General features: G+C 50.0%; 3 protein-coding genes across 5 annotated transcripts; 1 reads left to right on the top strand and 2 right to left on the bottom strand.

Moving 5' to 3' along the window:
• The first annotated feature begins 5,049 nt into the window (after window positions 1-5,049).
• H1-6 (H1.6 linker histone, cluster member) lies at window positions 5,050-6,018 on the top strand. The gene has a single exon (XM_060627946.3). It carries the CDS (start codon window positions 5,365-5,367, stop codon window positions 5,920-5,922), a length of 558 nt encoding a protein of 185 aa, XP_060483929.3. The 5' UTR covers window positions 5,050-5,364; the 3' UTR covers window positions 5,923-6,018.
• LOC132675665 (histone H4) lies at window positions 6,013-8,704 on the bottom strand. Its single transcript, XM_060627945.3, has one exon. It carries the CDS (start codon window positions 8,691-8,693, stop codon window positions 8,331-8,333), a length of 363 nt encoding a protein of 120 aa, XP_060483928.3. The 5' UTR covers window positions 8,694-8,704; the 3' UTR covers window positions 6,013-8,330.
• Window positions 8,705-14,622: 5,918 nt separating this feature from the next.
• On the bottom strand, window positions 14,623-22,501 carry HFE (homeostatic iron regulator). Of its 3 annotated transcripts, none has more exons than XM_060614629.3 (6): window positions 22,214-22,501; window positions 19,371-19,634; window positions 18,899-19,198; window positions 17,821-18,054; window positions 17,604-17,717; window positions 14,623-16,864 (listed from the first exon to the last, which is right to left on the bottom strand). In XM_060614629.3, exons 1-6 carry the CDS (start codon window positions 22,305-22,307, stop codon window positions 16,824-16,826), a joined length of 1,047 nt encoding a protein of 348 aa, XP_060470612.1. In that variant the 5' UTR covers window positions 22,308-22,501; the 3' UTR covers window positions 14,623-16,823. The 3 variants fall into 3 exon arrangements, with proteins under 3 accessions (XP_060470612.1, XP_060470611.1, XP_060470614.1); XM_060614628.3 differs by having other exon boundaries at window positions 17,821-18,096; window positions 22,214-22,497; XM_060614631.3 differs by lacking the exon at window positions 22,214-22,501 and adding an exon at window positions 21,570-22,191 and having other exon boundaries at window positions 17,821-18,096.
• Window positions 22,502-25,455: the final 2,954 nt, after the last annotated feature.

Genomic DNA, 25,455 nt, shown 5'->3' on the forward strand with positions numbered 1-25,455 from the left:
CGGACTTTCAAAGACTGGCTCATTGGCATCTGTGTGGCTTAGGAGGATCGTTTCGGTCACGTTAGCACAAAGGTTTTGGATGGAAGTCTATATATGTGTTATTCACAAATGAAACAGCACGATATGAGCACCTGTCTTTGCTTACATATAAATAGCTACTAAGAGAGGTAGGAAAGTCTGGAAGAACAGAAATAAGGTCACCTGAATGGGGGGTGCGGGGGAGGTCCCAGTTATGCAAATAGCTTTTCTTCTTGGTCAGGCATTTCTAGTGCTTCCTAATTGGATGGTGGCAGGTTTAGCTCCTCTGTCCTCTGAGAAGTTTCTAGAACTCCTTCTGAAGGTGTTCAGTTTCGTAAGGAGCAGCAGAAACAGGCTGAACAAGTGATTCAGGTCCATCTGACTCAACAGAGGAAGATTTTCCCGCCACCCTCTCAAAGTCCTCCATTGTGAACCACCTGGGCAGGTTATTGGTTTCGACGTTGATCTCCGCACCCAAGAATTGTCAGTGCATATACTAAAAAATTTTTAATGGTTATTTATTTTTGAGAGAGAGAGAGAGAGAGAGCACAAGCAGGGAAGGGGCAGAGAGGGAGGGAGACACAGAATCTGAAGCAGGCTCCAGGCTCTGAGCTGTCAGCACAGGGTCCGATGCCATGCGAGCCTTGCCCCACGAACTGGGAGATCACGACCGGAGCTGAAGTCGGATGCCTGATCGACTGAGCCACCCAGGTGCCCCGAACACTTGATGACTTTTAGAGACAACCTTCACAAAGCATGAAATTATACACATGCCCTTCCTACAAAACAAACAAAATAGTTACTCAATAGCTGAACAAGCAGTCAATCGAAATAGAATAATTCAAAACGGAAGAAGTCAGTTGAAGAAGAGTTAAGGTTAATTGTGAAATAGTGTTTGTTAAAGATAGTGGAAAGCCAAATATGAAGTTCAAAAATAGCTACTGAAAAAAGAAGAAACATATGACAAAGGGATAACAGTTTTACAAGGTAGTTCTAAAACTTAGACACCAGGAAAATCCAAGAAATATATAGGGTGGACACGTTAGTAAGTGAAACCCCGTGAATCTCACTGAACACAGTGAAAATCTAGAGAAGCCTTTATTTTATTCACACACACACACACACACACACACACAGAAATATAGGGTAAACATTGTTTTTAAACAACAGACTAGAATGTTAATATCAAGAATGGGCTGCTGGGGCACCTGGGTGGCTCAGTCAGTTAAGCGTCCGACTTTGGGTCAGGTCATGATCTCACGGTCTGTGAGTTCGAGCTCCACATCAGGCTCTGTGCTGACAGCTCGGAGTCTGGAGCCTGCTTCGGATTCTGTGTCTCCCTCTCTCCCTGCTCCTTTCCCCACTTGTGCTCTGTCTCTCAAAAATAAATAAATGTAAAAAAAAAGGAAAAAAAAAAAGAATGGGCTGTATAGTTCCCATATCATGAGAGAATAATTTTATTATATTTTTAAAAGAAAACAGTTCTCTTATTTTCTTTGTGATCGCTTCCATTGTTTGACTTCAGAAGAACTGCCAGAAGAAGTTGATCTAAGGAAATGTTTACAGCAGGAGTATTGTTTCAATGAGACTTTGGAAGGGTGACTTTCCCACAATAGAAAGTTTTTCAAGATAAATTTATATTATTGGTCCACAAACACAAGTGCTCCAGGGGTGCCTGGGTGACTCAGTCAGTTAAGCGTCCGACTCTGGCTCAGGTCATGATCTCATGGTTCATGAGTTCAAGCCCCTCGTTGGGCTCTGTGCTGACAGCTCAGAGCCTGGAGCCTGTTTCAGATTCTGTGTCTCCCTCTCTCTCTCTCTGCCCTTCCGCCACTCACATTCTATCTCTCTCTCTCTCTCAAAAATAAATAAACATTAAAAAAATTTTTAATAAAAAAATAAAAGCTCTAAAAATGGAATTACACGAACGACAGTCCTGACATATTAAGAGGAAGAAAAAAAAAATAAATGCTCCAACACAGCTGATGTGCATAACTAGCCAGAGCCTTCTGAAGCCAGCCTCCTGCTTCCTAGCTCTAAGACCTTGGGTGAGTTTCATGACTTTTCTGTGACTCAGTTTCTTAACTATAAACTTAGCTTCTACAGTTTTTCCTTTTTTGAAGGGGAAATAATTGGGATGATGACGACACAGCGTAAGCGCTGTGCGTGTGGGTGTTCATGGTAGCGTTTAGATTTCCAGTGCAAGACATGAATCATGGTCCTCTCTCTGGGTTTCAAATTGCGGAATGTAAGAATTTTTAAAATTCTCCAATTCTTTGTTACTTTTAATGTTTATTTATTTTTGAGAGAGAGCGAGAGAGAGCACGTGCATGAGTGGGGGAGGGGCAGAGAGAGAGAGAAAGAGAGAGAGAGAGGGAGACACCGAATGGGAAGCAGGCTCCAGGCTCTGAGCTGTCAGCACAGAGCCCCGAAGCGGGGCTCGAACCCGCAAATGGGGAGATCATGACCTGGGCCGCAGTCGGGCGCTGGATGGCCTGAGCCACCCAGGGACTCCCAATTCTTTGTTACTTGTAAAGCAATGGAATGATATCTTCTGTCAACGTGTAATTAATTACAAGGATCAATCCACTTCACAACCTGACCTCCAAGCACAAGTACTCAGAGGTCACACCGAGGGTCCAGGAAACCAAACACATGTTAAAACTTAGGGTCCTTGGGCTGCCTGGGTGGCTCTGTCTGTTTAGCGTCAGACTTGGGCTCAGGTTCATGGGTTCCAGCCCCGCGTCGGGCTCTGTGCTGACAGCTCTGAGCCTGGAGCCTGCTTCAGATTCTGTGTCTCCCTCTCTGTCTGCTCCTCCCCCACTCGCGCTCTGTCTTTGTCTCTCTCTCTCTCTCTCTCTCACAAGTAAATAAACATTGTAAAGAAACCCGAAACAGGTCCTCAGTAAGATGCTCTTGTAACCTCTTGTAACCTGAAAAAAGATTTTTCTTTAAAAATTTTTTTTTAACCTTTATTTATTTTTGAGACAGAGAAAGAGCATGAATGGGAGAGGGTCAGAGAGAGAGAGACACACAGAATCCGAAACAAGGTCCAGGCTCTGAGCTGTCTGCACAGAGAGTGACGCGGGGCTCGAACTCACGGACCACAAGATCATGACCTGAGCTGAAGTCGGACGCTCAACCGACTGAACCACCCAGGCACCCCTGAAAAAAGATTTTCAAACGGAGGGTCGCAGCGCATTAATGGGTTGTGAAATCAATCCCATAGTTTGCAACCAGCATTTTAAAAAATGAAATAGATTAGGAAGTATCAGAATGCAGACACTTCAGGTGGTTATTGTTTTCTCAATGCTTTTTAAAGTGTATTTACTTTTTGAGATTGAGAGAGAGAGAGAGAGAGAGAGAGGCCAATTGCGGGGGAGAGAGAGAGGGAAACTGAGGGTCCAAAGCGAGATCCGTGCTGACAGAAGAGAGCCCGAGGCGGGGCTTGAGCTCATGAACTGCAAGATCATGACCTGAGCTAAGTCGGACACTTAACCGACAGGCCCGCCCAGACGCCCTGTTTCCTGAATTTTTGTTCCCGGTGTGTGTGTGTGTAAGCACGTGCCCATGAGCCAGAGAGAGGCGGAGACTTTGCTATCTCACTTTGCACCCGGAAGTTGGAAAGTCTCATGTTTTGATTTTCACTTCAGAAATATTTCACACGTAGACTCTCTCCTTTCCCACAAAGTCAAAGCCCTTGTCTTTCTTCTGAGGCTACGGAAACACACTACCAACCTCTGACATTGGGCCATTTTTTAAAAAAAATTTTTTTAATGTTTATTTGTTTTTGAGACAGAGAGAGAGCATGAACGGGGGAGGGTCAGAGAGAGAGGGAGACACAGAATCCGAAGCAGGCTCCAGGCTCGGAGCTGTCAGCGCAGAGCCCGACGCGGGGCTCGTACTCACGGACTGCGAGATCATGACCCAATCCGAGTCGGATGCTTAACTGACTGAGCCACCCAGGCGCCCCTGGGCCATTTTCAATAATGATTGTTTCTGTGAAAACTCTAAAACCAAGACAACTACAGCACCAGTATGCAAATCCTCTCCTTAGAGCCTCCAGGCGGTTCTCCCGCCTGCAGAATAACCAACTTCTCACGAGAGCATTTGGGGAGCATCTTCACGAGATGGTCCCTATGGGGTTTTCCTCCGCTGAACCCCGGGGAGCTTTGGCCGCACCGCATTGCTCTCCTCCTGGAAGGTCTGGCCTTGAAGAACAACCCCCCATCTGGACGTCTTACAGAGGCAAGTCCTAGGACAAGCCCAAAGAAGCCTCCTGAACCTTGTTGCCAGAACTCTCTTCCAGCTTTGCAGGCACATCTGCCAACTCAGTTCTGTTAGAGATCTGGGCCTGTGGTTGCCACTGAGCTCTTCAGCCACCGTTCCTGCCTCCCGTTTTATAGGCGACTGAGAATAAGGACTGTCTCTTTTTCCGTGTGTGTGCTTGGCATCAGGCAGTGGGGGTGGGGTGGAGCGGGGTTTGGATGACTGAAAACAGAAGGAAAATTCAGTTGAGGACGTCAGCCACGGAGGTGACAGACCTGATGTGCAGATATCATGTGTTAGATAAGCAGATATCTGTGTTAGAGTCTGATCAGATATCTGATATCTGATCAGATATCTGATAAGCAGATATCATGTGTTAGAGTCTTAAGGGTCTTCTATCAAACTGCATGGACGGAGGACTGGTTTGGGTCACAGGCCACCCACATACCTTGCAGATTATGGTTTCTTAGATTGTGTTTGCCCAAATAAAGTCGTACTCTGCACTCTTTGGCCGATTCTATAAGCATCGTCTAACTACACAGGGAGCCATTTAAGCGACCTGTGTTATTTCCTTCACATACATAGAGAATTTCCCATAAAAACCAGCGCGTGAATAACTTATTTTCTCCACCGATTGGAAGCCCACCGTTTGGAAAACTACTCAGAAGAGAGGAGGTAAGTTTTGCGCTAAAACTTACTTTTACATTACAAGGAAAAGAGCAAGTTTTCTTCTTCTCCTTGAATTTCGCCGAAAATCAAGGGCTTTATCTGATACTTCGGGCATGCAAGGTCATTTCTCATGAAAAGGTGAAAAAGGCACGTGAAATCCGGATCTCCACGGATCACTCAGCAGTAAACCCTCGGCAACGCTGCTCAGAGGATTTGTGTGGGATCCAACTTTTGGGGGTAAAACAAACACAAAGGCTCCTCCCCTGAGGGGCGGGGCAGTGCCTGGCGGTGCACCAATCACAGCACGCCGTGCCCTATATAAAGCCTTGAGGCTCCCACCTCCACCCCTACCCCACTGCACATTACGCTTTGCCTGGTAGGTCTGTTCTGTGTTTCTTTCTCCGTGACATGTCGGAGACGGTTCCTGTGGCCACAGCTGACACGGCCCTGGCCCCTGTGGAGAATCCTCCAGCTAAGAGGAGGGGGAGAAAGCCGGTGGGCATGCCAGGCTCAAGTCGCAAGACCCCGAGCCTTTCTGTGTCCAAGCTGATCACGGAAGCTCTCGCGGTGTCCCAAGAGCGAGCTGGCATGTCCCTGGCCGCGCTCAAGAAGGCGCTGGCGGCCGCCGGCTACGACGTGGAGAAGAACAACAACCGAATCAAGCTGGGCCTCAAGAGCCTGGTGAGCAAGGGCACCCTGGTGCAGACCAAGGGCACCGGCGCCTCGGGCTCCTTCAAGCTCAACAAGAAGGCCATTCCTGAATCCAGCAAGAGCAAGGTCAAAAGGCCCACTTCTGCCAAGGCGAAGAAGCTGATCATCAAGGATTCAAAGTCCCGGAAGAGTGCCAAGACTACCCAGAAGGCCAAGAAGCCTCGGGCGGCAACAGCCCCGAAAGCACGCCGAGGCAGCAGGAAGGCTAAGGGAGGCCGGGGCAGGTGGCCGGCGCAGAGCCCAGGAAAGGCCTGAGCAGGGGAACCCAAGGCTGGGAAGGCCAAGGTCACCCAGCAGAAAACCAGCACCAGGAAGGTGGCGTCCAAGAAGTAAGCCGAAGGCTGATTCTCAAAGAACCCAAAGGCTCTTTTAAGAGCCACCCCAAATACTTTAAAAAGGGTTCAGCACTGGAAGCTTAGAAGCTCGTAAATAGGTCACCGCACGGTCTACTAAGCAAGTTTCATTGTAAGATATGGAAAGTTTCGTCAGATGTGGTGTCGCCCAATAGGGATTCCAGTATTTGAAATTTTTTCTTGTGTTGCCTGGTCCCAAAGAGCTTAAATGTTTCTAGTTACAACACGGCATATGGGGGAGGGGGCTGGGGGGCGGTGGGGCGCAGTCGTTTGTGTCCGACTCTTGATCCTGGGCTCAGGTCATGATCTCACAGGTTCCTGAGTTCGAGCCCGACATCAGGCTCTGCACCGTCAGTGTGGAGCCTGCTTGGAATTCTCTCCCCCTCTCTGTCCCTCCCCCTGCTTGCACTCCAAGGATAAATGAAAATAAATGGGTACACGGCCTTGTATATCCCCCATCCTTAGCTGAGAATACCTGCGTTTCTGTGGAGGAAGGAGTGGAGATCAGCTCCGTGCACAAACACGTGACTTCTTTCCAAGCGCCAAGTTCCAGTTCACACTTGCACACGGGGACATTGTAACCGGGGTTTCATAACTCACTGCTCACAACTTTGGGAGGGGGGGGTCAATATATACATGAATCAAATTGTAACAAACTTCTGGGGCGCCTGGGTGGCTCAGTTGGTTAAGCGTCTTCGGCACAGGCCATGATCTCGCGGTTTGTGGGTTCCAGCCCCGCCATGGGGCTCTGTGCTGATGGCCCAGAGCCTGGGGCCTGCTTTGGATCCTGTCTCCCTCTCTCTGCCTCTCTCTTACGTCTGTCTCTCTCTCTCTCTCTACAATAAACATCAAATTTTTAAAAAAAATTGTAACAAACCGGATGAGGGGGAAGTTTTTAAATCTGGGCGATTTTTCACTTGATTAGCAGAAATAAGTATTTTCAGTTTACAGTTGTGAGACTATTGCAATAGCGCTTATCCTCAATATTTCCAAATACTATGTTGCCACATTAAGAAATGGCTTCATTTTAGGATTAGTCTAATTATAATTCTATGTATTTTATTTACAAAGAGAGTGTACAGGCTTGTCCAGATTGTGTTCCACAGGCTGAAGAATATTACCTCTAAAACCTGTATGGAAATGGTGGGGTTACAGAGTTGTTAGAGTCCGAACTGACCTAACAAAAACTGTTATTAGGAAATTCTCAGGGTCTGAGTCAAAGCATCTTTTTTCGTTTTAAGAAAAGTTCGTTTATTCCAGCTCTCAATTTAGGAACCGGCATTCTTATTTAAAGATGATTATAAACACGAAATTCATACTGCTGATTTATTTGGGGCCTTGGTAGTATTGGGGGCAACCCCACAAAGCCCAATGCAGAATTACGTAACGCATTCTTTTGCATATAACCATGTATTGAAGAGAACACTAGAGCCTGGCCTTTCTAAATTCATCTCTATAACTGGGCCTCTGACAATTTTGTCAGAACGAATAAACAATGGTTTGAAGTCGTACAGAATCACGCACAGCCCATGTCTTGCTTGCACACGCGGCGATTCCCTTCCAGGTCGGAGCTGCAGCGCCGAAATACGCTTCACTTGCCGGGCAAGGCCGTGAGTCCCTTGTGTGACTGCCGTGCCCCGCAGTGGACTGACCCCCGGCCTGCGCCTGGCATCCAGCAGGCCCCCGGCACCGCGCGAATCCGTCTAGAACTGGTCCCGGGAGCCTCTGTGCTTTTTGCTCCTAGTACTGGTGTAGCGCCTGGATTAAAAGCAAAGTTAACCAACCGAGGTTTTTCCTCCGGTTCCGGGGACAGCTATGAAACCATTTGTGGCCAACAGGAAAATGGCCCCGGAATCTCACCCTCCGCAGCTTCTGCCACACCGATTGTCACCCAATCAGAGCTTGTCCTCAGAGGACCTGCATTTACATAGCCGCTGCTGCGGTCCCCGGAGCTTTGTGCACGGGACGCTTCCGGTCATGCGGATGAACCCGAAGAACGTTGGCCAAGATCTTTTGTTTCCGTTTGTGTAGAACAAATCGCATTTCCCTTCTGGGACTCGCTCATTGGCAGCATCTACTGCCCTATTTACTCCAAGGTGCAGTTCTTTTAAAACCTTAAAGTGTACCCAAGCGTCACAAAGCTTGCTACAGTACCGCAGACAAGACTATCGTACTGCTCACCAGTTTTGCGCCTGCGGGAGTCTTACATGCCCCGATCCCGTTTCCGCAAGCACGACAGCCCTTTAAGTGACTTTGTGGGCGGCCCTGAAAAGGGCCTTTGTGTTTGGAAATATGGCGGGTCCCGGGCGCTCAGCCCCCGAAGCCGTAGAGGGTGCGGCCCTGGCGCTTGAGCGCGTACACCACGTCCATGGCCGTGACCGTCTTGCGCTTGGCGTGCTCCGTGTAGGTGACGGCGTCCCGGATCACGTTCTCCAGGAACACCTTGAGCACCCCGCGGGTCTCCTCGTAGATGAGGCCGGAGATGCGCTTGACGCCGCCGCGCCGGGCCAGCCGCCGGATGGCGGGCTTCGTGATGCCCTGGATGTTGTCGCGCAGCACCTTGCGGTGGCGCTTGGCGCCCCCTTTGCCCAGGCCCTTCCCGCCCTTGCCGCGACCAGACATGGCTGCAACCGAAGTGAGCGTTGCGACCTCACGCAGTTCCTTAAATAGCATTTCTGCGGACCTGATTGAGAACAAGAGGCACTGATGGGTTTCCCCCCCATGAGGTCAGCAAGGGGGTGGGGCAAAGAGAGCTCATTAACATTCCAACGTTGTGATTGGCTAGTGAATCTCGCCCTTCGTCGGCAGTAGGGCGGCCCGGGGGGAGGGTCAGCTCTCCTTCCGCCAAAAAGCCTCGGTTTCTCTTTTGTTCTGCGTTACTTTTTTCCGCGCGCGTTTGCCAGTGGAATGCGTTATGTCAAAGCCGCTGAGTAGAGGGACCGCCCCCTCCACGTTTGTCTGTATTTTCACTTAATAACTAATAAATTATGGAATGATTTTTTGGGGGGAATGTAGAGGTGGTATGTGAAGGACGGTGCGTTTATAGGTCAAAGGACTTTCCCTTTCCATTCCTTTTAATATTCCTATTAAACTGACGTATTTAGATGACCTTCTTTGTGCTGGACAGTGTAAGCCCTGGACCTATCGAAACAAACAAAAAGAAATTTGCAAATTAAAACTTCTTGTTTTCTTTCAAACATTTATTGGGTGACTCTTGTTTCGACAAAAGTCTGTGACAGGGAATGTACAGCTAGGCTTGGAGAACGCGTTGCCCTTGGACCTTCTTCCTGGCCCTGCTGGGCCTCTCGGTTCTGCCTGTAATTCCTGACAAGCTCCCCTTTCCTCCTCAGCTGATCCCTTTTCAACCTTCTCCAGGTTTAGAGACAAGAACAAACATTTGGTGTAGCTGGGGGTTAATCGCAGGGCAGGGCTAATACTCGATTAAGGTCATTACAAAGCCTACAAGGCCCTCCCCTGGAGGGCCTTTGATGAGATTATTGGTGTTTTAAACAAGGCTAATCCCATTAAGAAAAAAAAAAAAAAAAGCAGAATTGGATCCGAATGTGGTTGGAAGAGAGAGCCTTTCAAATCAAAAATTTCCCTTAGCCTCCTGCTGCCGCTTTTGAAAATGTCCAAGATCAGTTATTCCAGTTAAAAGGTGGGGAGGGCACACCCTCTCCATCCTGGTTAACAAAAAGGTGCCTATTGCAGATACTTAAAATGAGACTCCGGCCCGAGAGAGACCACATGTTAGAACCTCCTACTTGTTTTAGCAAAGAAAAGAGACCCAGCAGAGGGTAGGAAAGCTCTGAATGGCATATGATTTGTAACACTTGCGAAATAATTAAGTAATGACATTCTTCGGCCCCCATATTGAGCATTTTGAGGTTCCTGACTTTTACTAACCCCTCCCCACCTCGAACACATACTTTATAAGGGGTCACCTAGCTAGGAAGGAATGTCAAACACTATAGAGAAAAAGTGCAAGGTTTGAGATTATAAGTAAAACTGAAATCTCAATATGCTCTTTAATTCATGGAAATAAATAAAAATAGTGTATATAATATGGTAATTTCATGGAAAAAATACATGGTGTGAGCCACCCTTGCTACACAGCCCAGTGGGTTCCATCTGCATTTATATATTTTTGTTTGTTTTAAGTAGGCTACAAACCCAGCATGGAGCCCAAGGCAGGGCTTGAACTCACAACCTTGAGATCTTGACCTGAGTTGAGATCGCCAAGGCGCTGCTCAACTGATTGAGCCACCCAGGCACCACAGGGCCCAGATTTAAACCAGAAGTCTAGGTCAGCTTTCTCCCAATTTTATTTTGCCCACTCTGTCATTAATAAAACGTCACTTTTATTTTGACATCTCCTTCCTGTTTTCTATTCCCTTCTCCTAATTTCTTCATTTATAAATTTTTCTCACTGACACTGACTCAGAAGTCATGAATGTTAGGACAGAAAAATTTAAAACATGCACATAAAGATATATATTAAACGTGGCTCCTTCCACTCTCAGAAGAGTACAGGTCTTGGTCGTGTGGCCTGGGAGGGAGTGGCTCGCTCTGGAACCTGTGTGGCTGGCTTTCTTTTCACCTCCTGCTCATCCTCAGAGAGAACCTGATTTCATGGACCCCCATTCCTTCACCATGGGAGCTAAGCCCTTCAGGTAAAAAACCCTGCAAACAAGTTGTGGCTAATAGGTCACATCACACATTTGAACAAATAAAACTGTGAGGTTAATCAAAGGTCTTATAAAAAATATGAGGGGCGCCTGGGTGGCTTGGTCGGTTAAGCGTCCCACTTCGGCTCAGGTCATGATCTCACGGTCCGTGAGTTCGAGCCCCGCGTCAGGCTCTGGGCTGACAGCTCAGAACCTGGAGCCTGCTTCCGATTCTGTGTCTCCCTCTCTCTCTGACCCTCCCCCATTCATGCTCTGTCTCTCTCTGTCTCAAAAATAAATAAACGTTAAAAAAAAAATTAAAAAAAAAAAATGAAATGCCCACAACCACTCTCTGCAGCAGACTCAGAGTATCAGAGTTGAGCAATGGTGTATATAATATATAGTATATATTACGATGTATTTTACAGTCAACAAACAATTCCGATACTTGCCCAAGGTTGAGAATACCAGAACTACCGTCACTTTGTATGGTTGTACTTCAGGGAGAAGAAATCCTAGGATAGGAATACTTTTCACCATATTACAGTTGAGGAAATGTGTACGTGCAGCCCTGCCCAAGCTAGTGTGCCCGGGCTTTCTAACATTAGCTGTCTCCAGGCATTTGGGGACATCGCTCCTGGTCCGGAGCAGAGGGCTGTTCTAGCCACTGGCTGAGGGATCTCACTGCATTCTAAAGCGTCAATGAATTTCTCTTTTCCAGCCACCTAACCTTTTCTCTGGTTTGAATATATCCACTGTCTTACTCACTTCCTCTAAATGTCTCTCCCACTGGTTTACCTGTGGCCCGTAACTTACACTGTATCTCTCTCCTTCCTCTTCTAGAAAAGTGTTCTTGCTTTCTCCTTTCAGTCCAAACATTTTACTGAAAAGTTTTTGTCCCTTGCACTTCCTTGGCCTGCTGTCCTTGGGTGGGCTTGCTCCTATAAACGTTCTTAATTTATTTTGACCTACTAAAAAAAAAAAAAAAAAGTTCTTTGGACAGAGAATTTCTAACATTACCCTTTCCGATACATTTATTTGTTTCGAGGTTTTTATAAATGTCTGTAATTGAATTTGATTTTCCAAATTACCTTGAATACTCTCTTAATCACACACACGCAAAGCACCAAGAAAGTATTTTGCATTTGTCTTTGTTTTGTTTTTTAATTTTTTTTTTCAACGTTTTTTATTTATTTTTGGGACAGAGAGAGAGAGAGACAGAGCATGAATGGGGGAGGGGCAGAGAGAGAGAGGGAGACACAGAATCGGAAACAGGCTCCAGGCTCCGAGCCGTCAGCCCAGAGCCTGACGCGGGGCTCGAACTCACGGACCGCGAGATCGTGACCTGGCTGAAGTCGGACGCTTAACCGACTGAGCCCCCCAGGCGCCCCTTGCATTTGTTTTAATGGTGAAACTGCGATTCCAAACATCCACAAGGGAAAGACCATTAGCAGTTACATTCGTATTTAAAACACTTTAGGGGCGCCTGGGGGGCTCAGTCGGTTAAGCTTCTGACTTCTCAGGTCCTGATCTCACGGTCCGTGAGTTCAAGCCCCGTGTCAGGCTCTGGGCTGACAGCTCGGAGCCTGGAGCCTGCTTCGGATTCTGTGTCTCCCTCTCTCTCTGCCCCTCCCCCGTTCATGCTCTGTCTCTCTCTGTCTCAAAAATAAATAAACATTAAAAAAAAAAAAAAAAAAAGCAGAGGCTTTCTCCACACATTGTCAAGCTCCTTTGGCAACATCAAAGTTGGTTGGTTATTGACTGTTTTATGAAAATGACATTGTAAATTCAGGACATTTAATCAACCCCATGGAGTAAGGTTAACTGATGAGACTGGGGTTTATACAAATATCGGTACTTACCCAACCCGCCCCCACCTCGCCCCACCTCGCCCCACCAGGAGTACACAGAAGGCTCCAAAATTCTTGTGTAGAATCTTTGGATCAAAAGCTAGACTTTCATGTTTAAAAAATAGCCATACTTTCAAAAAATAAAGCAAGCAAAAACCCCCCACTAACAATACTTTCTACCCAAATCTGGTGAAAAAAATAGTTCAGAGGTGTTTTAAGGCTACTCATCCCCAAATTTCTCCCTTAATGATAAAGAGAATAAACAGAAACGTGAATTCATTAGTTAGAAATGTGTTTATTGACAGAAAAAAAAAGTCCTTAAGTTAAAAAATACACCCCGAGAAAATACGTCCAAATATCTATGAAACAATTACAGGGATGTGGCAAAATCTGAAATATTAAAACAGATTCCGTCCTCACTGCAGGAAACATCAGAGGCTGTTGCCATCAGGAGCACCTCACAAAGTTGGGAACGATGCCCCACCACATGTTCTCTTGACTCACAAACAGGTACTGTGTAGAGGTTATGAGCTTGACTCTGAGCCAGACTAGCTACGGTACAAATCCAGCCCAATAATTTTCTAGCTGTGTAACCTTTAGCGAGTTATTTAACCTCTCTGTGCCTTGGTTGCCATACAGCAAAATAAGGGTAATGAAATAACAGTCATTCCTACCTCACCGGCTTCTTCAGAAACATTACTACTCAGAACAAGACCTGACGTCTGGTAAGTGTGTAATAATTATTAGCTGAGAGAAAAAAAAAGTTCTGCTTAAAAGACACCGTACGTGTCTCTCACGCACAAGTGAACACCGGAAAGAATCACGCAGAAAGAGAATGCAAGAAATACCAGGATGCACCCAAGCCAAGCAATATACACCTACAGGATGTCAAGTCAAGGAGGCTTTGCAACGAAATTGTCACCCCCCCAAAATTAATATTGAATTGACATTCTGCCTGTTAACACTGGTTCCAAAAGACAAATGAAAACAATGATGATCCAACGTCTACAGAGGGAAATCAAAACCTCCAAATATCTGTCCATAGATGCGAAAATCTTAAATGTTTAAAGTCATGCATTCTTGGGTTCTAGTCCTTACTAGAGAGTGGTTAGAAAAAATATATAGCTTTGAAATGTTAACTTGTTAGAATTTTCCAGCATTTTAGAGCTGTTATGTTTTTAAACGTGTATCCGTGTGTACATGAAGAATGCTCTGTAGTGCATCAAGTATACCCAGCACCCTAAGACTATGTTATTAAAACACAGCGAGAGTTTTGGCCCTTGACCTCCCAGCAGGTCTTAACCAGCTGCAGCACGTTGCCTTGGGAGATTACCAAAGATCCTTTTCTGTTCTGTTCCCAGTTCAGGTAGCTCAACGGTGCCCTGTGGGCAAACACCTGGTGACTAGTTTATTTCCTCAAATTTTCAGGGGCTCTTCTCCACAAACGGGGTCAAGCGCCCACCTCTTCTCCACCGATCCTGGGCCCTGCGCCCAAATCCCGGCCTCAGCTCTCAACGGTCACATGACCACCGTGACACTTTTGATCACAGCCACCAGGTGGCACCCTTCTCCACACTACCGCGCTTTGGAGGCCGTTTTGCCAGAGGTGATGCAAGATTCAGAATGTAAAATGTTAATCCTGATTTTTCAAATGTAGTCGACCTTACGACTTGATGAACAAGGGCAGAAAAATTAAGCTAAGACACACGGAGAGGAATCGGAGGTTTGTAACTTCCATTATAACAAGAAAAGTAACAGACCAGTCGCCAATGGTCCGCAAAACGGGCCGCCGTGAAGGCTACGGTGTTCCTTGTAATCCCAGCCTGTGTGAAATAAAACCAGTATAAAACAAGCCGTTGCCTCATTAATTGTAACATATCCTTCATGGGCTAGAAAAGCACGGGAAGCTTTGGGGCGGTCTGTTCTGAGTACAGAATGATATCCACAGAGAAAGAATTCGTCAGAGAGACAATTTTGCATTAAAAAATGCAAAAACCTTGAAAGCAGCATCAATGTCCCACAAATGATTAAGTTGATGAATCCATAAGATGGATAAGCACGTCAGAAAAATCATGCAGCACACCATGCAATTCACGTATGTTTATTAAAATGCATTTGTTACTTTTATATGTTTTAATATAGCAACACTGAGAGGAAGTACACAGGTCGTTAATTGGGTTTACCACTCGCCGATGGAATGACAGTTTCACCTTTTCTACAGTGAGCACAAATTATGCGTGCTTTTTATCTACTTAATTTTCGTAACCAGAAAAAAAGAAAAGTTAAGAAAAAATCGAGACCTCTTTGTCCAAATTCAATACCTACCAGACAAACTGTCGAGCTTTAGTTGGTCTTTAATTTTTTTTTTTTTTGACGTTTATTTATTTTTGAGACAGAGAGAGACAGAGCACGAGTGGGGGAGCGTCAGGGAGAGAGGGAGACACAGAATCTGAAACAGGCTCCAGGCTCTGAGCTGTCAGCACAGAGCCTGCTGCGGGGCTCAGACTCACGGACGGGAGATCATGACCTGAGCCCAAGTCGGACGCTTAACCGACTGAGCCCCCCGGGCGCCCCAGGTCAGTTTCTTTTTTAACGTGCACAGTTGGGGAGGAGGAAGATGCCAGGGTACCTCCAGGTTGCTTGGTGGTTTCCGTCTTAACATCTTCAAAACAATTTTTTTGAAATGTTTATGTATTTTGAGAAAGATAGCGCAAGGGTGGGGGGCAGGGAGAGGGGAAGAGAGAGAATCCCAAGCAGGCTCTGCGCTGTCAGCCCCGGGTCCGACGTGGGGCTTGAACTCCCGAACCAGGAGATCATGACCTGAGCCGAAACCAAGAGTCAAACGCTTAACCCACGCCCCCGCCCCCCATCCTTCATATGACGAGGGTTGCTCGGGTTCTTGGAGGGGAAATGCCACCGGCGTTGTGACTCTGGTGGCCCCGGCAGAGGGCAAACACCGTGAGGTCCAACACGGCGACAGGCTGACACCAGCAATGACAGCCCTGACTTGGGGGCCCGGGAGCGATGCCAGACAGAGCAGGTGGGGGGTGGAGTGCTTTCCCCAGAGACTTTGAAAGGAAACGAGGTTGAGAAGATTTTCTGCTGTTTCCCTTCATTTCCATCCAGCTCACTAAGAGTAAAGACACCGAGACAGGAAGAGCCGTCTCCCGCCGCCCCCCACCCCCGCCCTTCTCCATTTCCTGGGCGACGTCTAAACCGCCTGAATGCACTGGTGCCGGACAGGGATCAGAATCCGACAGAGGCTGAAACCTGCCTCTCTCCCTGGCAGGCCGGGGATGCTCTGTACTTCATTTACTTCATCTAAAAAAACATGAGGATAATAGTACTAACATGAAACAATTATTGTAAGAATTGTATGAGATAACGCGCGTCAGTAGGTCTCAGAACTCAGTCTGGCAGCAAGTAAATCCCCCACGTTATCCTCTTCCTCCTCCTCATCCTTATTTTCATTTTCATTATCACTTCATAGCCTCTGAGACCAAGTGGGAAATTACCGTGTTCCTTCAATTCTGGCATATCCCAGAGGCATCGTAGATGCCTTCGCGTAAATCATTCCTATACAGAAACCTATATGACACTTTTTTGCCAATTAGAAAAAAGATGCCCCTCGTCAAGACACTTCCCACCCACTTTCTGGAAAACTATCACAGGACACAAACATCCACGCCTGACAGCCCTTCTGGGAAATGTGCCTCCTTGGGTTGTGCAGTGCACGGCCTTCACGACTGTACAATGACCCACTTCAACCTCTGGTGGAACAGACCACAGGGCTTGGTGACAGGTGAATTGCTGGATAAAAGAGAGGGCGGGGGGTCAAAAGGAAACTTGGATGGGTCTAGAAAATGCCGGGATGTGTGCGCAAAATTCTGGTAAGGGTATGACACTCCCATGTCCCAAGGGGAAAGTTCACGGTTTTTCTCAGATGTTGAAAGAAACTGTGAGCCCCCCAAAATTTTAGGAGCCCTATTCCAGAGGTAGGAGAGGAGAGGCCATAGGTATACGGAGTCCGAAGTGGTGCAGAAAATAAGGCAGACCCTAGAGGCGGCTGGAGATTCCTGAGAGCCGGTTCTCGGAGAGGCGCAGGAACTCAAAAAACCTAAATGAGAGAAACTTTTCGAGAATGAACGGGGAAGGCCGCAAGCAGAGAGTTCCTCGGTAGCTTCCTACTTGTTAGGTCTGACACAGTCCTGGAAGCAAAGAAGGCCCCAGGACGCCCTCTCTTTCAGTCTCCACGTCTCCTCCCATGAGAGGTCTCAGGCTGCCTGTCACTCACATTCGGCCAACACGTAGTCCCCCATGGCTCCTCCTGTAGAGAGGAGAGACAGGAGAGGGGCGTGCCGTCACCTCCCTGGCCCTCACCTCCCTCCAGCCACCTCAACCGGGACCACTCCCTGCTGGAAGAGCCCCCCGGGGGTCCACACACCATCAGCTCTCACCGGGAGTTGCTTACCAGCTTTCTAGCCCGTGTCCTCCTTTGCCTTCCCTCTCACCTCCTGACACTCCTCCAACTGGGAGACTGCGGACCCCCTACTGTCCCTGCAATGACTTCCCCGGGGGTCTCCTTGTAGAACATTCTCAAGGCCCCCAGGGCTCTGCGGGTGCCTTCTGTCTGCCCCTCTTCCCCCCACCACGCCGCAGATGCTCCCTCAGGAGCTAGGAAGGCACATGTAGTGATGGCCGGGATGAGGCGATGATTCCTTACCTCCCACGAGGCCTCCTGCTCGGGGGGCTGCGTGGCTGCTCCACCTGTGCAGAACCCCCCCCTTCCTCGTTCTCCGAATGACCACGGTGATGACCCCAGCTCCAGAGCCCCTGCACTACCTTAAACAGCACCTTGCAAGAAGTTTGTGGAATTTGCACCTTCCACTCTGAGGAAAACCACGCATTCCCGCTCCCAAGGAGGCACCAGTGCTCCCAAAGGAAAAAAGGAACAGGCTTCTCGTGGGTGCCAGATCCACTTTGCCCTCCCAAAGCCCCGCTTCCTGCAGAATTCGCGTGTCCCGGGGTCCGAGGTGCTAAGAGACGTCCTCCTTCTTCCTACTCACTCGAAGCCTGCCTTTTCCTGAAGATTCGGAACAGAACTCCAATAACAAAGAGGATGACACAAACAGCGATCCCACTGATGGTTCCAACGACCAGGGTGCTGGACACCGACGGCTCTGAAACAGCAAAGGCGAGAGGGAGCTGTGAGGGTCGCCGCAGACCCCCCTCCCCGCGGGCTAGCGCTCGGGTTCCACCCACGACAGAGCCCCTCGTCCGTACCCCACGTGGCAGTGAGGGGCTGGTTTAGCCCCGGGTGCTCCACCAGGCAGGTGTATCTGTGCTCTTCCCCGGGAGGCACGGCCACGGCCAACCAGCCCTGGTAGGTCCCGTCCCCGTTGGGCAGCACGTCCTGAGGCTCAACGTCCTTGGCCTCCAGTGGCCGCCTGTCCTTCAGCCACCTCATGGTGATGTTCTGGGGGTAGAAGTTCAGAGCCTGACACCGTAGAGTGGTCACTGCAGAGGCCACACGATGAGTCACCTTCAGCAAGGGAGGCACTGGACAGGAAGGAGGAAGGATCTGGAGAGGGGATCTTTCCACCCTTGTCAGGAAGACTGGAGCTTTCACTTCCCTCCTCTACGGGTTAGAGGGACAAGACGCCCTATTCAGACGGGGCGGGCTGCCGGAGAGATGCCATTCTGTGTCCTAGAGCTCGCTGCGGGGCTCGGCCCTGACGTGGCGCTACGGGGACGGCAGCCGAGCCTGTCTGCCTGGCCCGCACACGAGCGTTCACGCCTGCAGCTCGGATCTTCGTGTTACAAAGAACCAGGTAAAATTACCCTGGAGGTGGCTCAGAGAGGGTTGAACAACCACTCCTGGCAATTCACCTCGCCCAACCCAACAAGAAATCTTGTAAGAAGGGCCTGGAAGATAGCCAGGCTTCAGGGACTATCTCTAGGTTCTGGGGCTCTGTGACCGGATCTGTGACGGTAACCTTTAACCTCCAAAGGATCCTGTTACTCTGATTGGTGCCCCCCCGCCCCCGCCGGGGGGTACTCTCGTGACCTGGCATTCATGTGACAATTGACATCGCTGAGTTCCTAAAAGGTGTAAATACACACTGGGTTTTTGGTTACATCACAAGGTCACAGATACTGCTTCTCCGGCCGCGTGCACGGAGGGAAAAACGCAAGCCATGACCCTTGGCCGTCAGACACCTTGGTTCTAAGGTGGAGACCTCGGACCTCGGGTCCTTCCCGGAGAGTCACAGGACCCTGGCCACCTCTGAGGCCCGAGCCCCGGACCTCGCCCCGTGTTCCCCTCGGGCATGAGTGGGGGGGGGGGGGGCTCCCGCCATACCTTGCCGGTCCAGAACCCCTGTCCCCAGTGCCAGCAAACTCTGCAGCTGCATGGGACAGTCCCTCTCCAGGTAGGCCCTGTTCTGTTTGGCCCGAATCGTGCTCGCTTCCCACTCCAGCTTGGTGGCCCAGGCCCTGGGCTCTGCTGCCCTCCAGTCCGGCATCTCAGGGCGGAATTCAAGGTAGCTCTGCCCGTCGTAGCCGTACTTCCAGAAGCCCCTGGTGCTGTTGTCCTCTCGCACCTCACAGCCCAGGATCACTTGCAGCGTGTGGGACTCTGACGACACCCCGAGCTTTGTTACTGAAACCACAGGAGTAAGTCCCTCTCTCACCGTCCCCAGGGACCGAACGACCTCACACACTCCCCCTCCTCCCCCCAGGACCCCACACTCCCTGCTCTGGCCCCCAGATGCATCTCTGAGGGAGAGAAATGCTCCGCCCACCCCCGGAAAGTGAGGGCCCCGTCCGTGTACCCTTGCTGTGGTTGTGGTTGTCCATGATGGTCCAGAAGTCCACGATGAACATGTGATCCCACCCTTTCAGGCTCTGACTCAGCTGCAGCCACAGCTGGCTGGGGGCCCTACCCTCGAGCCACTGGGCGCGGGGCTCTGCCCGGCGACTCTCGTGATTGTAGGACACGAACAGCTGGTCGTCCACGTAGCCCAAGGCCTCGAACAGGGGCAGCCCAAGGTCTGGCACTGAGGCGCCCATGAAGAGGTAGCTCAGGGAGTGGGACCCTAGAGAAAAGGTGACAGGACAGCCCTGTGGGCCCCCAGGGGGATTGGGAGGTGCCGTAGCCCCACTGAATCAACGCCCAGCACCTGCTGTGTCACGGCCCACCCCATGAGATGTGGGGTGTGATGCCTCTCCTCCCTCCGCGACAGCCCTGTCTGCTCTCCCTGTCCCGCCCCCCGCCCCCCCCCCCCCACCCGGCAGACTGCCACCCCTTCCAGTCCCCAGCCTCTGCCCCGCTTCTCACAATTCGGGCAATCGCCCCTGCAGCCCACAGACTCCATAAGATCCCGAAGTGTCTCTAGCCGGGGCAGCTGAGCCCAGGAGTTGATGCTCAGACTGAATCAGACCCAAGTCCAGAGGACTTTGCCGGTGGGTTTTGTCCACACTACTCCCAGCTCGAAACCCTTCCCTGTTACTGAAACCAGCAAATGTTTGCTACCAGATGCTGGGAGGTCTGCTGCTGAACCACCCAGGGCACCTTTTCAGCACTAAGACACTTGCAAAGCAAATAGGGAAGAAGCCCCAGTAAGCACAAGCCCTGTATTCAGCAGGTGAGTTTCCCCGACAGCTTCCTCAGTCCTGGAACGAGGGGTTCGGCGCTGGGGGCCCCTGCCTGCCCAGCATCAGAGGTGCTCAGCACAGACTTGCTGGATGAATGGGTGAGATGTGCCCTATTTTTATTCTTACGCCCAGCTGCCCACGGGACACCACCCGCGGGGATGACCAACTGGAATCTCAAGTCCAGAACCAGGCTCCGGATTTCTTCTGCCTTCACCGTCGTGGCCATGGCATCGCCTGTCGCCTTACTGCTCGAGCCCATAAACATTTTAAAATAATTACATAACAGAGTCGCCGTTGACGGTTCTCTTTCTCTCACCCAACACCCAGACCTCCCTCAGCACCTGCCTCCAGACTACATGTGGCCTGTGGCCCCTGCGTGCCCGCTACACCGATGTCCCTGCCCCTCCTGCAGCCCAGGGGTTCCCAGCCCGGGAATGGTCTCTTGGCAGACAGGTTGCGGTGTCTGGAGATGTGTTTGGCCTCCGTAACTGGGGGGAGTGCCACTGACATCCAGTGGGTTAAGGACAGGCATGCTGTAAGCCCTCCCACAAAGCCCGCAAGGGTCCCCATGACAGAAAAGTGTCAGGAGCACCGGGGTCCTTCAGCTTTCAGGGCCCACTCAGAGCTCCGAGTGGCCATGACCTTCGATTCCTTCCGGTCTCCTGGCCCCAGAGGGCCTGCCCTGGGTGTCTTCACAGCTCCTAGCACTCCCTGGTGCTCTGTGTCCTTTTGTTCATGACCATCCCCCCACTAGAATGCAAAATATCCGGGGGGGGGGGGGAAGGATGACTCCCACCCTCCCTGCTGGCCTAGAACAGGGCAACACTCGCTTGGTACCCTCTTTAGACTCGTGAGCAACGAATATTTCCGTTCGACATCCAATTCACGATTCGGCCTCTGATGTGGCGTGACCTTGAACAGTCAGAGCCACAGAGACCCGGGTTCTGCCTCAAAAGCCCAGGGTAACATGGAACAAAATCACCCAGGAGCGGGTCCTGCCTCATCCTCCTCATGGATAAACCGTAGATACACGGATGACGAACCGTCCGTGTTGTTCCCAGGCTGTGTGCAAAGGCGTGTAAAGCGTCGCGGTCGACTGAGATTAAAAACCGTGCTGGTACTTCTCCCACCAGAGAGGCGCTGCCTCAATTCTTTGTAACCTGGAGGGGGGGTGGGTGGGTATTTAACCCCAGGGCCGGTTTAACCGCCCCTAAAGTCACCCTAAGAATAGCTCCGTCCTCCCCAATGCACCGTAGAGTCCAACCTAGACGACAGGACAGCGAGTTCATTACTTAAACGTTAGGTGACATCACGCTGGCGTCCTTTGGTAAAGGCCAGTTAATTACACCGTATGGCTAACACCGCAGATCACCAACCTCCAGCGGCTGGAAATGAGAACCGTGCGGTTCAGTCCAAAAGCCCGGAAATCACAGATAGGCTCTTCTTCCAGGGAAAAGCACAAGCGCCGAGAGTCACTAAGGCCCCGGCGGATCTGGCTCGGGGCCTCCCCCCACCCGAGGCCGCAGGGGGCTGCGGGTGGGGGGCGCGGCCAGCCCAGCCCCCGGCTCACCAGGTGGGGTGCAGTGGGGACCCCGCCGGGCCGCGGCCTCCAGCCCTCCGCGGAGCCCCGCGCGGAAACAGCGGCCCGGTCCTGGGCGTCTCTCGGGAGAAGGACTTCCTGTTTGGGGACGGCCGGGGGACAAGACACGGCCAAAAGCGGAGCAGGAGCACCCAGACCCGAGTCCCAGGATCCTAGCTCGGCCTCAGTGAGAAACGCACAGATTTGTCGTCACGGTCGGCGGGGGGAGAGGGTGGCTCCGGGCGCCACCCTGGGGAGCTGGGACGGGGGAGGGGGTCACAGGTCCCCGACGAGGGGGTCTCACCACCCCGCCCGCGCCCGGCGGCGGCGCCCCCTCCCGGGAGAGGCGGCGCTCGCGGCCCAGCCGTCCCTCCGCACTTAGCGACCCCAACGGCGCTGCAAAGCGGGTTTGGATCTGGCGCCCCCGCCGCCCGGACTCACGCGGCGGCCGCCGGTGCGCAGCCCCGGTCCGCAGCAGGAACAGCAGGAACGGCAGGAACAGCAGGAGCAGCGCGCGCCGCGCTCGCGGGCCCATCTCCGCGCCGCGCCCGCGCGTCCCCCGGGCTCGGAGCGCGCGTCCCCGCGCCTCACCCGCCTCCGTGCGGCGGCCACGCGGCCATGGGCGGCGAGTCCCCGTGGGGCCTCTGCCGAGGCTGCGGGGACACGCGGCAAAACTTCCTGGCCAGCGCGATCCTTTTCCGGGCCTCCGGCACTTGAACTCCCTTGCGGCCCGGACCACGTGAAGGTCTCGGTGACCCCGCTGTCCCTCCGGTTTTCCGTCCTCTGGGGATGTTGCAGATGCGGGAAACTTTGACAAGTTTCGGGTCTAAGTAGTCCCATTTCTCATCTGCAGTATTTAAATAGCCAGTGATTTAAGAATTCGGTGATACATTTTCAAAACTTTTATCGTCAGCTCAACTCGGGCGCATCTCGTTATTCGACTTAGCAAAACGACTGTCGTGTAAACCTTTCATTTCGTTCCTACATTAGAATTAATGACCTCATGAGGTTAGTAAATGAGACTCCACTGAAACGTCTTTCACAATTTCCATAGTTAAGCTAAATTTCACAAACTTGGTGGCAGGTTGGAATCACGTGGAAAATCATTAAAACTATGGATGCCGTTTTTACCCTCAGGAACCGATTTAATTGGTGTGCGGTGGTTCCTGGGCGTCAGGATTTTAAAAGCGGCCACCCCCCCCAACACCCAACCCCCCCAAAGTTTGGGAACTACTGCTTTAGATATTTCAAAACACACTAACAAATTTAATACATCCGATTTTCCTAAAGCCTTTATATACCTAATAAATCCAAGAAGCAATGCTTTTTTAAGCATGGATGCAAAGTTTGACCATCTAAGAAAAAAAAAAAAAAATCAAACTTGGAAGTTAGGGCCTGACTGTAGGGGGATAGGAAATGCACCTGGGAAAATGTTGGATTCTGGTGATGAGTACATTGGGGGGTGATTGTGATATTCCTTTTTTTTTTTTTTTTTCTTGGCAACAGCTTTATTGTCAAGATTTAATTCACATCCTATATCATTCATCCACTTAAGGTGTAAAATTCAGTGGGTTTTTGTATTTTCACAAAGCCATGTAACCATTACCCCAGGTTTAGAACATTTTTTCATCCTCTCTGCAAAGAAACCTTGTACCTTTTAACCATCACCCCCAAATCCCTCCATCCCCCCCCCACGCCACCCCAGGCAATCACTGATCTACCCTCTCCTTCCAATAGATTTACCTGTTCTGAACATTCCGCACACATGGAGTCATACAATATGTGGTTCTTCACGACTGGCTTCTTTTATGTATTTATTTATGTATTCGTGTATGTATTTGTGTATTTATTTACTATTTTTTAAAAGTTTATTTATTTTGAGAGAGACAGAGACAGCATGAGTGGGGGAGGGGCCCAGAGAGAGGGGGAGAGAGAGAATCCCAAGCAGGCTCTGCCTTGCCAACGTGGAGTCCCACGCCGGGCTCGAACTCATGAAACTGAGCTCGGGACCTAAGCCAAAACCAAGAGTCCGACGCTTCACTGACTGAGCCACCCAGACAGACGCCCCTGGCTTCTCTTATTTAGCATAATGTTTTCGTGCACCTTTTTCATGGGGGAATAATATTCCATTACACCACATTTTACTTATCCATTCGTCGGCTGATGGAAACCTGAATTATTTTAGCTTTTTGTCTGTGAAGAATAATGCTGCTCTGAACATTCGTGTACCAGTGTTTGTGCGGACTTCTGTTTTCGTTTTGTTCGGGCAGACACCTAGGAGTGGAATTACTGGGTCATACGGTGACTCTGTGTTTAGTTAACCTTTTGGGGAACTTCCAGACTGTTTTGCAAAGCGGCTACGAGACTTCACCCCCACCCCACCATCGGCAGGGAACGAGAGTCCGATTTGAGCACATCTTTGCCAGCACGGCTTCTCGTTCATCTTTCTAATTCTGGCTGTCCTGGTCCGTGAGAAGGGGTGCCCCCTTGCGCTCCGGATTTGCCTCTCCCTGATGGCTAGTGACAGCAAACGTCTCTTTTCACCTGCTTATCGGCCATCTGTAAACCTTTGGAAAAATGTCTATTCGGATCCTTTGCCATTTTAGTTTATTTTATTTTTTAAGTTTATTTAGTTATTTGGAGAGCGAGCGAGCACACAAACAGGGGAGAGGGGCAAAAAGAGAGAAAGAGGGGAATCCCAAGCAGGCTCCGCAAGCATGGAGCCCCGTCTGGGGCTCGAACCCACAAACCCGTGAGATCACGACCTGAGATGAAACCAAGAGTTGGATGCTTAACCGACTGAGCCGCCCAGGTGCCTCTATCTATCCTTTGCCATTTCAAAATTTGCTTTTTAAAATTTTAAATCTGCTTTTTATTATTGGATTGCCAACGTCCTTTACACATTCCAGCTGTAAGTTCTATACCAGACATATGATTTGGAGACATCCTTTCCAATTCAGTGTGTTGTCTTTTTACTTTTCTTGCTGGTGTGCCTTGAAGCACAGACACTCCTCAGGTTGAGAAAGTGCAATTTATCTATTTTTCCTTTCGTGACTTGTACTTTTCGTGTCCTATCTGAGACACCACTGCCAAATCCAAGGTCCCAAAGATGTACACCTATGTTTTCTTCTGAGTATTTGTAGTCTTAGTTCTTACGTTTTTGTCTTTGATCCATTTTGAGTTAATTTTTGGATATGGTATGAGGTAGGGGTCCAACTTCATTCTTTTTCATGTGTAAAATGAGCTTTAAAAAGGTAAAAATCTGAGCTTTTCCCAATATGCAGCTGTGTCTCCTGTACGACTCACACGAAGCACTTCTGACCCTTCTCCTCACCAAATAGGTAGTTTTGCCCCCAAACAATAAGCAACTCTCTGTAACACCTGCTGGGTCTCTTACAATTAAACTCAGTTCTGACACATCTCCCTAGAGATAGTGTCAGATCCCACAGAATAAGGGCCCTGCCCCACAAAACTGTCCCCCATTCAGACGCCAGTCTCAAGCCCAAGTTATCACCTGTGCTTCTGTCCAACGGGCTGTAAGGTTGCAGTGACCCCTTTGTCAGGTTCAGTTAATGGGCTAGAGTGGCTCACAGAATTCAGGGAAACACTTAGGTGTTTATTAAAGGATGTGATAAAGGGCACAGATGAACAGCCAGGTGAAGCAATGCATAAGGTGAGCTCTG

This window comes from Panthera onca, chromosome B2 (assembly GCF_046562875.1).
Source record: "Panthera onca isolate mPanOnc1 chromosome B2, mPanOnc1 haplotype 2, whole genome shotgun sequence".
Taxonomy (NCBI): Eukaryota; Metazoa; Chordata; class Mammalia; order Carnivora; family Felidae; genus Panthera; species Panthera onca.